Here is a 12341-nt window from a genome sequence, read left to right on the forward strand (position 1 = left end):
GCAGTTGGACAGGTGTACCTAATAAAGTGGCCGGTGAGTGTATATAATGTTGTTGTGTTTTTGTTTTTTTTGGGCATCCCTTTTTGGAACCTATGACCTAATATGGTCAAAGGTTTTGTCTTGCTAGTTTTTTCCAATGTGGGCACAACTCCTACATTGGTTTTATGGCACCCGGTATTCCCAGGTGGTCTCCCTTCCAAGTACTAACCAGGCCAACATATATATAGCACAAAAAGTAAGTGTATTAAGAAAACAGAATTTTCAAGTCTCCTATAGAGATAATCAGGTGTTTACATTTGTTTATGGTTAAGAAATTCAACACTAAATCCTGAAGAATTTTTACTTGAGCACAAACACCCAGGCTGAAATGAGGCTTGATAATTCTGACTCCTGCAGCTGTAGACCACTTGTCAGAAATAGTAGGAATTTATTGTGGAAAACCACAGCACGAATTATTGGATTCAAGATATTATTTGCATAAACCTGATAGTTTCCTTGCTTCACCTGCAAACAGGCGATACTGAAAACAAATGTGGCATAGTGACAGTGCCCAGCGAAATCACAGCTAACCATCCATTCATCTATCCATTATCTTCTACCCGCTTCTTCCTTTCAGGGTCATGGGGTCACTGGTGGCCATATCCAGCAATCACTGTGTTAGGGGTGGGCTCCACCCTGGTCAAGTCCATCACAGGGCCACACATAGAGACAAACAACCATTCACGCTCTCACACACATCTAGGAACAATTTAGAGTTACCAGTTACCCTAACGTGCTTTTGGTCTGTGCTAGAAAACCAGACTACCCCGGAGAAAAACCAGGCATGCACGGAGAGAACATGCAAACTCTACCCATAAATGTCCCAGACCGGAATTCAATCCAGCAACCTTCTTTCTGAGAGGCAACAGCTCTACCAACTGAGCCACCCCAGCTCATCACAGCTAACCTCAGCTCTGTTTTCTGTCCCCTTTTAGTCTGAAATTGGCTTTGGGAAACTTGAGACCTACATCAAACTGGACAAACTAGGCGAGGTAAAAAAAATCGATATGGTCAATACTATGCTTGCCTAAATTCTTATTTTTTTAATGCATTCACGTTTCGTTTTCAGGGAACCTATGCCACAGTGTTTAAAGGCCGAAGCAAGTTAACAGACAATTTAGTAGCTCTGAAGGAGATACGCCTGGAGCATGAGGAGGGTGCACCCTGCACAGCCATCCGAGAAGGTACCCAGCTCCTGTTTGCATGTTTAAATCAAATGATTTGGTGGTAAAACTCACCAGAATACGTGCAGTATGTGAAGAAGCTTGTATGTGATAATCAACCTATTAGTTTGCTGGATGATCTTTGAGCTGTGTCGCAACCTAAATGTTGTTTTGATTTGACTGATTGTGTCTGATGTGTCTGTCTCTTTAAGTGTCTCTACTGAAAGACTTGAAACATGCAAACATCGTCACTCTCCATGACATCATCCACACTGACAAGTGCCTGACTCTTGTGTTTGAATACCTGGTACGTACCATAAATCTTAAGGTGTGAGTGAATCAATCAAGTGTATATAATGGAAATGTCTACATTTCTTCATCAGGAAAAAGACCTCAAGCAATACATGGATGACTGTGGAAGCATCATGAGTGTCCACAATGTCAAGGTCATTTCCAAGTCAAAACGTCCTCTAAACATAGAAAAAACWTGCGTGCTTTGGTTATTGGGTTACAAAATACTTTTTTTCTTTGCCTCTTCAGATTTTCCTGTTCCAGCTTTTAAGAGGACTAGCCTACTGCCACAGAAGGAAGGTTCTCCACAGAGACCTAAAACCCCAGAACTTGCTCATCAATGAGAAAGGAGAGCTCAAACTGGCAGATTTTGGTAAATCCTCATTTAACTAACTAGAAACACAATCTCAGTTTTGTATGGAATGCTTTTAAACTAAAGTGCCAAGAGTTAAAATGTTGATTTATATTAAACAATCTTAGATCTTAGMGTTAAAGGTGTTTGAAAATAAAACAAAGACCCTTAACTCTTATAGTGACTCCTTTGGGTTATGTTGCACTTCAAACCCAACGGGGTACCTAAGTTTGAAATAACTAACCTCCCAGAACAGACCCATCTGTTCAGAGCTTACCAGTTCTTTCATACAAATATTACCTCATCATGATTTAGTGTTAGGCCTTATATAAAAAAAAATGAATGAATTCTTTATTTACAACACAATACTGCCCTCTTTTGGTGAGTTTTGTATTTGAGCTTTGAAATCCCGTTTTGAACATAAATCCGGTAAGAAAGCATATTTGACTCAGTAATCAATAAAATATTCAGTTTGCAAATCTCTCTAAAAATGTCTTTAAAATATATATTTATAAAGGTAAATTAAAACTTAAAAGCAGCATTTTATTAATAATAACTTGTTTTTCCCCACATCACTGAAAAAGAGGCAATCTAAAACTAACTTTGTGTTCCATGTGGTGTGTTTTTTCAGGTTTAGCTCGAGCCAAGTCTGTTCCTACGAAGACCTACTCAAATGAAGTGGTGACCCTGTGGTACCGACCTCCAGATGTGCTGCTGGGCTCCACTGAGTACTCTACGCCCATTGATATGTGGTGAGATATCTGTAAATGTCGACATCGTAAGAGGTCRGACTCAGCTGAACTGTTCTGATAATTTAGATGTAAAGATTAGGAAAAACAACACAGAATGTCTTTATTGTTGGGTAAGTTACTTTTTGCTCATGGACACAAAACRGTCAGGGAAGAGGTTTGTTTCTCCTTCTTCACATTTGTTTTTTGCAGTGGTGGGGAGTAGTTTTAAAAAGTCACTGAACTTGCAACTTTTCCAACTATTATCAGTTGAAGTTGACAAAGTAAACATTGCACAATTTAGTGAAACTCTATTTTTTTTTTCCTTAATATTTGTGCAAAGGATCACTGTATACTGTATAAAGTCAAGCTGTACTTTCTGACCCCCTTTCTGCAAACATTGCTAATAAGCTTTGGCAAACATGGGCATAATGACAACACGAACATTTCAGAGTACTTTTGAGTTTTTAATTTGTGTAACAATTGTAGTGAAAACAAATAATGTGTAGGTTTCGTTTGGTTCCTGGGCAGTATGACGGTATTTTGTTATACCGTGGTATCAAAATATGGTGAATATGGTGAAGCACCAAATTTCTACAAGGCTTCTATGAAAACAGGGACATAAACCTTCTAGGCTCTTTCAGAAGATGCCCCATAACGTTACTGACGTGTGTTCTGACCACCTCAGAGAAACCCCCCGTCTGTCGCACCTCTTTACCTCAGAACAGCGTAAAAAATAAAAGCCTCTGAGCAAGATAGTGACAGACACGTTACTTTCCAGCTCCTGAAAAGATGGGTTGACAAGTGGTGACAGACAGCTTCAGGACCAAGCAGCTGGAGATTTTTTAAGTCAAACAAAAAGTGGGACTCTATTCGGATTTAAACTTTCTGTGATTTGATTTATTTTGTTTTCGATATAATAAGAGGCAAAGCCATTCTGTGACTCCTCTCCTGCTGCTCTTGAGTGGCAGCAACACGTCAGAGCAACAGTTTTTTTCCTGCCCCTCTCTGACTGTAGAATGTCAAGCTACTGTATATGCTGCTCACAAGCAGCCATTTCCCTGTTAATTATTAATCACCCACCCCAAACCCATATACCGCTGTATTTTCTAAACGTTATACGGCTGTATGGTCAATACTGCCCAACCCTAGTTCTTGTAGATTATCTCAAGACCCTTAACAAGCTCACACTGGGTTCTTGACACCGATTTCTGTAGCGTTGTGAGTTTATGGAACAGTTTTAGCTCACTTAACTGTGTAACGCTTACTCATTGTTGATATTTTGCCAGTTTCAGCTCATGTGCTGAGTTGTGCCTGTATTTTCTGTTCCTCCTCCAGGGGTGTCGGCTGCATCTTTTATGAAATGATCACAGGCAGGCCTCTCTTTCCTGGATCCACGGTAGAGGATGAACTTCACCTCATATTTCGCATCCTCGGTGAGACATCAGTAGAAACGGGAGCCTTCCAGCTTTTGTGTTTTTCTGCTCGTGAAACGCTGTTAACTACTCCTTTTTTTTACCTTCATCAGGTACTCCTACAGAAGAAACCTGGCCTGGTATCACAACCAGCGAAGAGTTTAAGACGTACAACTTCCCCCGTTACCACGCTGAGCCGTTCGTCAACCATGCACCCAGGTACAGGCAGAGTTGGGTGTGTGATAGTGTTGTTTTAGATATAAAAGATAATGACCCTTGATTTGAAATGGCATTTGTACAGTTTCGTGACACTTTTTCCCCCCTTCATCTCTGATCCCATCACAGGATAGACAGCGACGGTCTGAACTTACTCTTAATGCTCTTACAGGTAAAGTACATTACTGTTTAAGGTATGCATTTCTTGGGCACCGGATAAATAATTCACAAGCCTGTCTCTGTGTGTCTTCAGTTTGACGCAAAGAAGCGTGTATCGGCCGAGGACGCTCTCAGACACGCATATTTCAAGAGTCTAGGGGAGCAGGTTCAAGCTYTGCCTGACAGTGAGTACAAACATTACAACATAAATATTCACTTTTTTTAGCACAAACTGATCTGCTCTCTGTGTTTTGTTTTTATATTAGCTGCTTCAATCTTCTCCGTAAAAGGCATTCAACTCCAGAGAGATCCAGGAAAGAGATCCTCGCTCCACCCCGAGTCCAGTAAGTCCTCCATAATTTAAAAGGGAGGAAAAAATAGAGACACTTAGGAACCCTTGACTTAGATAGGACAGAGGATAGTCCTGTACTCCAGACTTGTTTCTTGTCTTCCTTTTCTTTTCTGTTTAATTGTTGTCTTTATGTAATGTCTCATCACASTGTGTGCTCATGTCCCATAGTTTTTTTTCTTTTATAATGTTCAGGTTTCTACATGTTTACAGCCTAAATATTAATGTTGCAAAGCATGCTGTCATTGTTAGGCTATATTAGACTTTGGTAATAACTGTATTTAAGTCCAAATATCACTAAATGTGTTTMATTACTAGGGTTGGATAGTACTGATCTTTTTTCATACCGCTATATTATCTTTTGATAATACCACGGTATAAAGTGTTACCAGGGCAGGGAGAAAAGGGATGGGATTGAGCTGTTTTTGCCCACGAGACCACCGTTTTTCTTTCTGCCTGCCACTGCAGCGAGCATCAAATAGGACAGTCATGTTTAGGAAAAAAAAGTAGCATAAACATGTTGGCCCCTTCAGTGGTTTACCTGTATCTTGATCCTCAGAAGTCCGTAATTTTCACGAAAAATCCATAGTACATAGTACAAGGGTTTAATAACTCGGTTTTATTTGGCCTGTCAACACAATTTAAAAAYTGCRGTTTAGTTTTAAGTCTCAACTTTTGACACAAATCAAAACMGATTCTTAGAGAAGGTGTATCTTTCCAGTKAGAGGGATTTAAATTGGTCAACTAGGCTCCAGAGGGTTAGCGGTAATATACCTACATAACTTTTAAGTAGCTTCATCGTATTTCAGTACCGAGGTATACCACAWTGCCATCATACTGCCCAAGTTTATTTATTACCTTTCAATAGCTTTAGTTCTTACTGAAATATCTCAATAACTAATATTATAATRTGTAGTTTGAACTTTAATGATCCCCTCGTATTTCATGCAGCACCCCATGAGGTCGTTGTTTGTATAATTTAGTTTACCATCAGAAAGATTGCAACGAAATTTGTACAAAAACATCCATGTCTTATTAGAGTCATTTCGTAATTCTTTTTTAATTTTCTCAGAATGAGCTTTGTGACAAAAATCTTGAGCTTTTAACTWAATTTACTCTCAACTAAAAATATTTCCAATAATTTTGGTTTTGTTTCCCTTTTTTATTTAACCAGACTGTTATACTGTCATGTCTGCTTTAAACTTGAGTACTTGATTTTAGACATCTGTAGAAACTGGCTGCTGTTTGGAGCCGGCTACAGGTGGCTTCTTCAGGAACTGTTTTTGCTACTTGGTCCCAGTTGTTTCTTAAAACCTTGAAATCAAGCCCAGACATAGCAGCATTCCAGAGACATTTGTAGGTGCTTTTATAAATGGAAATGACAGCCCCCACTTTATCTGATGMTGCTTTTTTTCCCCTTTCAGTATTAAAACTTACTGCACGTGTTCTCTGTCTGTGTTTAAGAGTGATTCATAAACACAGACAGGCTTTTTACACAGCTGTCAGCATAGTTGTGGCTCCTTGTTTTTGCCATTTTTCCTATTAAATCTTTTCTCATTTAGTTTGTCAGACAACAGCAGAAATCAAATTGGATCATTTTGAACTATTTTAAATAAGTAGTCTTCCCACCCGTGTTAAAAAATTCCCATATTTAAAAAAAATAGCCTGAAGTGCAGCTATGATTTTCAACCTTTTTTCAGCCCTTAGACATAATTAAACAATAATAAGTGTCCAGGGTTGTGTCTGTCGCCAACATTTGCTTCAGTTTTCTTCAGCGTTTCTGTTTTTAAATGTCTGTCTGTTTGTGTTGCTCTTTCCTGGTGTCGTTGTTGTCTTTCTGTCTCATTCAAATGAACGGTCTCCTCTCTTTGGTGTCCACGCTCTCTTCTTCTGCTCTGTTCATCTTTTTCTTAATCCTTTCTCTAATCCCCCCTGTGTACCCGCCTTCAACTCCTCTGTAACACCTCGACGTTCCCAACCTAACCCCACCCCACCCCCCTCTCTCCCCAACCCCAAAAAGCGATGGCCCATAAGCTAGGCTCTGCACCCTCGCAGTACTTCCAGAGAGAAGCAGCCAATCCCAGGGCCCAGAGTCACAATCTGTCCTCCACTTCCACTGGCTGAGTGGGTCCTTCCGTGCTGGTAAATACTGTCTCTTTCACTCCGCCTGTCTTCTGTTCAGCTCTCCTTCTCTTTGTAGCCACGAGGCTGCTCTTTCCTTCTTCTCTGTTGGGATCCTGTCTTTGTTGCGTTCCTATTTTTCACTGTGCATTTCACAATGTTTAAAATGCATTAAGTCACATTCCTCCCTCTTTTCACTCTCTGAACTGAAAACGCACGATTCATAAATTTAAGTTTTTTTTATTGTAGCTGTTTTTTGTTTAGTTTTTTTGTCTGTATTTATTTTCTGCCAAGACTTCTATTTTTTTTCTTTATCCTGCTACAGTCAATACTCAGAAGCACCATTTCAGGTTTTACCTAGTGCTGATTTTAGGGCTTGCAGCAGGGCAACACTGTAATCATGAAAGCCAAAGATGGTAATCAGGGAGTCCTAACTGTTCTCTCGTGCAGTCCTGTTTAGGTTTCTTCAGCGAGAGATGTAATCTTTTCATGAGTCTGTAAGTGAGGGTTTTGTGTGGAGTGTTGCTTTTTTATGAGCATGGATCTGAGTGTTTTTTCTGTTTTACTGCTGGTAAGATATTTGGTAAGTATGAGCAGCAGTAATACAAAGAACTGTATTAGTCAAAGAACTACTGAATGTTGGTTTTCTTTGCTGTGATGATAGTGAACAACATTAGATGGCCAAAAGTATCTGTTCACTCTGGAATATAAACAAATGAATGACCAAGTGTCTCACCTTTTCTCACTGGTAATTAAAGCCAGCTGGATCCAGGTTGTAGAGCAGGGCTATTCAATTAAATTCCTCCGGGGGCCACAGTTACTGCAGGCCAACAGCTAAAGGGCCAAACATCCAGCAATTACAATTATTATGTGCAAAAACCAAGTATTACAAAGATCTGTTACCTTTGAAACAGTTTAATTTTTATTTAATCATAAATACAACATACAGAATCCTATGCAATAAAAGTAGTGATGATAAAACAATATCAGAACTAAAAATGACACATTATGCCTTCCAGTTAACACAAATATAATTTTGACATCTCTGACTTTTCAAAATTGTAAACCAATTTTCACTTTCATTGTTTTATCTTCAACTGCTTGGAGTTTTAACTGTCTTGGGTGTTCATAGAAATGTTTTTTACCAGCTTCTAGCCAAGATCCTGACATTTCTGTAAATGCCAAACATGTATATGTCTAACTAAAAGAACTTATGGTAATTAAGGAAGAAAACTGGGGGTTTGGACTTAGGAGATGAATGAAGCAATTGGCGGGCCAAACTTTGGTCATTTGCGGGCTGAAAGTGGCCTGTGGACCTCCAGTTGATTAGCCCTGATGAAGAACTTCTTTGTAGTACCAAGATCTGCAAATGAACAATGCGGGGTTTTAAGTCCCGCTGCACACAATCATGGTGTCACATGAGCTTTTTTAAAACATGAAACGACTTATTCCAGCTAAACATTGTAGGAAAAAATTAGACTTCAACATACTGCAGTAAAGAACATGAGTTAAAGCAAGTCAACGCCTGAAATAATCATTTGAGGTGTAATTTTTAATTTACTAAAAGCACAGTGTTTGTTTACATGGAGGAGAGATTTAAAACATGTGAACCAGACAACAGTTTAGTTGGTCCAGTTTCAGGTTCTAAGTTCACATCAGAGGTGTATCGGTGTTGCCAATGGGGTATATTGACTAGATGCAGCACGCACACTTCTGAAGATTGACCACTGTGGTACGAACACAACACCATATTGGAAAGGGTGGGCTGTCAATTTAATTWATCCTGGCCAGATTTCTGTGTAAAATGGCATATAAATCTATATCTATAGTCTTTCATAGGTTAGCTTCTGCCTATAGAAACATCACTCATTTTAGACGTGTGTATATTTCTGCCTGATATGATAATATGTACYGACAAGCATTTCTATCAAATGAAAATAATGGTTATCAATAGMAAATTGAGTTTCAATGACGTGATGACCTAAATTTAACAAGTCATGTTTACAACATCCAGTTTTACCAGCAAACAGTACTTTCCATTTTGTCCTCACCCCGAACAATATGGCCGCTCTCTCCGACCATGAAAATTCACGTGATGGCACCTCTAGTCAATATACTTCATTGGTTGTACCATCTTTGGGTCACAAAAGACAAGTGTCCCTTAGTGACTGGTTGTGGTTCAATTTTTAGGACCCCTCCCATCCACATGAACAAATGGGACTTTTTCCTGACTAAAACAAAAAAACACTGCTGAAAGACCCTGTTCAAACCAGAAAGAACAGACTTGAATATTTAAAAAGGCCTCAAGCAACACGTGACCCACAGCTTTCCACAAGAGTCAGGTCCCACCCCGAATATGATGTCATGATGAACAAGGATGTAAACAATTGTAAAATGTAAAACATAACGTGTTTGTACTGTTAGAGCGAGGCACATATTAGGATAGAGACTTGTAGATTCTCAGTTAAAAAAAAACAATTACAATCAATCACAAAGTCTGAATTATAAGTGTGTGTGTAAAATTCTGTTAATCAGTCACAACATGTCTTAGAAAACATTTTTCAAGCGTTGATTTTTGGTAATTTGTTTGCTGCCGTATGGTGAAAATGCCTCAAAAATATTTCGTTTCATTTAGTTATGGCTTAAAGTGTTGTGTTCCTTTTAACATTAAAAAAGGGTTTTTCAGTCGTTTGTAATGTTTGTTAGTATGATATATGCTCTTATCAAATGCAGTTATGGGTAAATTGGTGCTGCTGCAGCAATTTGTGTTTTTCTGTGTTTTTGGCCCTCTACTGTTTATTTTTTTCTATTACTGGTGTGAAGTGAAACATAGAAACATAGTTGGGTTTGTCCAAAATCAAACAAAAACTTGTGTTCTGACATGTTTCTTTCTCTCTTGTGTTTGTGTTTGTCCTGCAGCCCAGGGGAAGAGCAGGAGGCAGAGTATGTTATTTTAGTTCCGGTGGGCCGACGGCACGAGGASAACAGCGACACCTGCAGCTGTCTTCTTAGATTTCCCGACCGTACCACGTTAAAAAAATAAAAAATAAATAAAAAAAAATCCTGAAGGAGCGACACACACCCTGCCACAAAAAAGTCACACACTCACTGAGGAGGAAAGAAAAGAGGCGATAAACACACACATCTATCCACAGAAAATGTGACAATGAAACCCCACAATTTTAAGACTAAAACTCAACCCTGCGAAATAAAATTGGAAGGAAAAAAAAAAGGTGACGCTGGAAGAAAAGTGGGAGAATATTTTATGGTTCTCCTTGCTGCTGCTACTACCACTGCTGTCCAGAAGAGGGCAGTGTGAGGATGTGAACTTACTGTATCAGTGAACTGGAAGAAGGCGTTCAACTCGAATCAAAAAGAGAGACAGAGGTGGTCCCTGTCACTCTTCCTTTTATCAGTTTTTTTTTTTTTTTCAGATTAATGCTGTACATAAATAGACTGAGCTGTAGAAGTCTGCTTGCTCTCAGCACACCTCGGCCTGAATCCAAACCGAAAGAATTGCACCTCCATCCTAAACCTTCATCCAACCTCTTGACCCTTTATTCCAAGACTTTAATTATTTTTCCCTATCGATCGATCTTAATCTCTATCTTAAACCTGCGGAATCACTGATGGCTCACTTGAACATGGCGAGTGTGTGTATATATTTGGAGTTTATCAAGATAAACGTTTGCACCTTATTGCCCAGCAGAGGTCAGGGTGGCTGTCTTTGTGTTACCTCATCGGTCACTCGAGCAGAGCAGGATGAGAACGTACACGCATGAAGGCGAATCAAAAAAAAAAAAAAACTGTAGGAAATGGACAGATGTGTTGCACTACTTTAGAATTTCAAAATAAAACACTCTGCTGTCCTCGCGTCAGTACCAGACTTTAAATAAACCTTCCTACGCTGTAAAGAACACTACACTTCATGACGCTGTTGTTCAGTATTTCGAGGTCAACGCTGAAGACGTACAGGTGTACAAGTCCTCACCTGCTTGTCCCAAGACACGCCCCCTCCCTCCTCTTTTGCCTTGACTGAGAAGTTGTCTTGATTTGACGTTGAACCTTTTGCACCTGATTTTACCTCTTTAACACGATTAGATAAATTTTAATAACCCTGTCAAACTCTATATGCTTTTTACTTTTTTTTTTATTCTGTTTTGTTGTTGTTGTTGAAATCTGTATATGATCTTCAGTTGTCAGAGGCGATGTTGATTCCAGGATGCTGTTCTCAGTCGTGACAGTCGGCGGCGACGTGTTGCACATTCCTTGAGCTCAGGACTTTTTTGCTTGTTTCTTTCTTTTTTTTTAACGGGTGCCGTGAGGTGATTATCAGACGTTGTGCTCATCCCCTCCCAGTGGAGCGAAATCGTGGGATGAAATCCTCGGCGAAGCTGGATTAAATCGTACGTGAAGGAGAGTTTCCTCCTCATCAAGCTGTCAGTCTTTCGGTGTCATCCATTCTCCTTTTACATCCACTGTAGTGTCTCTGTTCAGTCTCTGTTTAAGCATGTTTCTGTATTAAACACAAGTTTGTTTTTTTTGGAATTGGTATGTGAAATAGCTGCTGCAGAGAAGGGAAGAACTCCTTTTTTTTTAAATGTGCATGCGACGTGACRTTATCACATGATTCTTATCCCAAACAACACATTTTGCACTTGAAGGCTGAACCAAAGCCAACACGGAGCCTGTGAAGCGGCAGTGCAGTGTGTTGGCACGGATCAGACCACTTCCAATCCGACTCGGCTTCAGCAGAAAATCCGGAGCCGGTTTAAACGGACTGTGACATACGAGAGTTCCTGAGCATTCTGTTCACCCGTGCTGTTGGAAATGCGCACAGGCTGCCAGAGTCTCGAGGACCAAAAGAAAGTCAGTCCTGCAAGCACACAACTGTTTCACACACCAACCTGCTGACATGTACTGTATCTTTGTGAGTGGGCCGGTTCGTGTTAGATTCCCACTTCTCAGATGGATTCAGAAAAGAGTCGAGCGGTCACTGTGTCTCTGCCTGTGATGAAAACCGCTTTTCCCAGAGTGTGACAGTATGTAGCATGTACATAGAATAGAAGACCCCTCACTCTGTATATACAACAATGTACAGGTTTGATACAGCTATTCACATTCTGTTTTTCTCCCCCGTTTTGCCTTTCTTTAATAAAAGTCATAGCAATATTTCTGTAATCAATAAAAAGCCATGAAAATAGATTGTGTATGTTTTTTTGAAGGTGGGCACACATGGGTGATTCAATTGTWTGTCTGGACAACACTGATGACTATTTTCCCTGTTTAACATCATGAAACCAGTCCATAAACCAGTAAAGTCACATATGATGAAGGTCTTGTAATTTGACATGACAAACTATAAGTTATCATAAGACATATGAACATTTCTTGACTTTTTTTTTCAGCTTTCTCAAAAGTAGGATCAGAACAGAGAAACTCCTCGGTCATTGTAGTTAGATGTGTGTGTGTGTGTACCAGAAAGCAAGTATGAGAAACACTACATCC

General features: G+C 39.6%; 1 protein-coding gene across 5 annotated transcripts in view; it reads left to right on the top strand.

Moving 5' to 3' along the window:
* Positions 1-12036, top strand: part of LOC106536304 (cyclin-dependent kinase 17) — a gene marked incomplete in the record, with an annotated part of 33085 nt that extends 21049 nt beyond the window's left edge. For 4 of the 5 annotated variants that reach the window (XM_014033514.1, XM_014033513.1, XM_014033515.1 and 1 more), the window contains 13 exon segments: positions 975-1031; positions 1109-1223; positions 1415-1509; positions 1586-1648; positions 1743-1866; positions 2477-2597; positions 3912-4009; positions 4102-4207; positions 4334-4376; positions 4458-4548; positions 4630-4707; positions 6733-6854; positions 9753-12036. In XM_014033514.1, coding sequence (XP_013888968.1) covers positions 975-1031; positions 1109-1223; positions 1415-1509; positions 1586-1648; positions 1743-1866; positions 2477-2597; positions 3912-4009; positions 4102-4207; positions 4334-4376; positions 4458-4548; positions 4630-4707; positions 6733-6836 — 1095 coding nt within the window. 5 annotated transcript variants of the gene reach the window in all.
* Positions 12037-12341: the final 305 nt, after the last annotated feature.

The sequence above is a fragment of the Austrofundulus limnaeus genome, unplaced genomic scaffold (genome assembly GCF_001266775.1).
Source record: "Austrofundulus limnaeus strain Quisiro unplaced genomic scaffold, Austrofundulus_limnaeus-1.0 Scaffold1761, whole genome shotgun sequence".
In the NCBI taxonomy this organism is placed as follows: domain Eukaryota; kingdom Metazoa; phylum Chordata; class Actinopteri; order Cyprinodontiformes; family Rivulidae; genus Austrofundulus; species Austrofundulus limnaeus.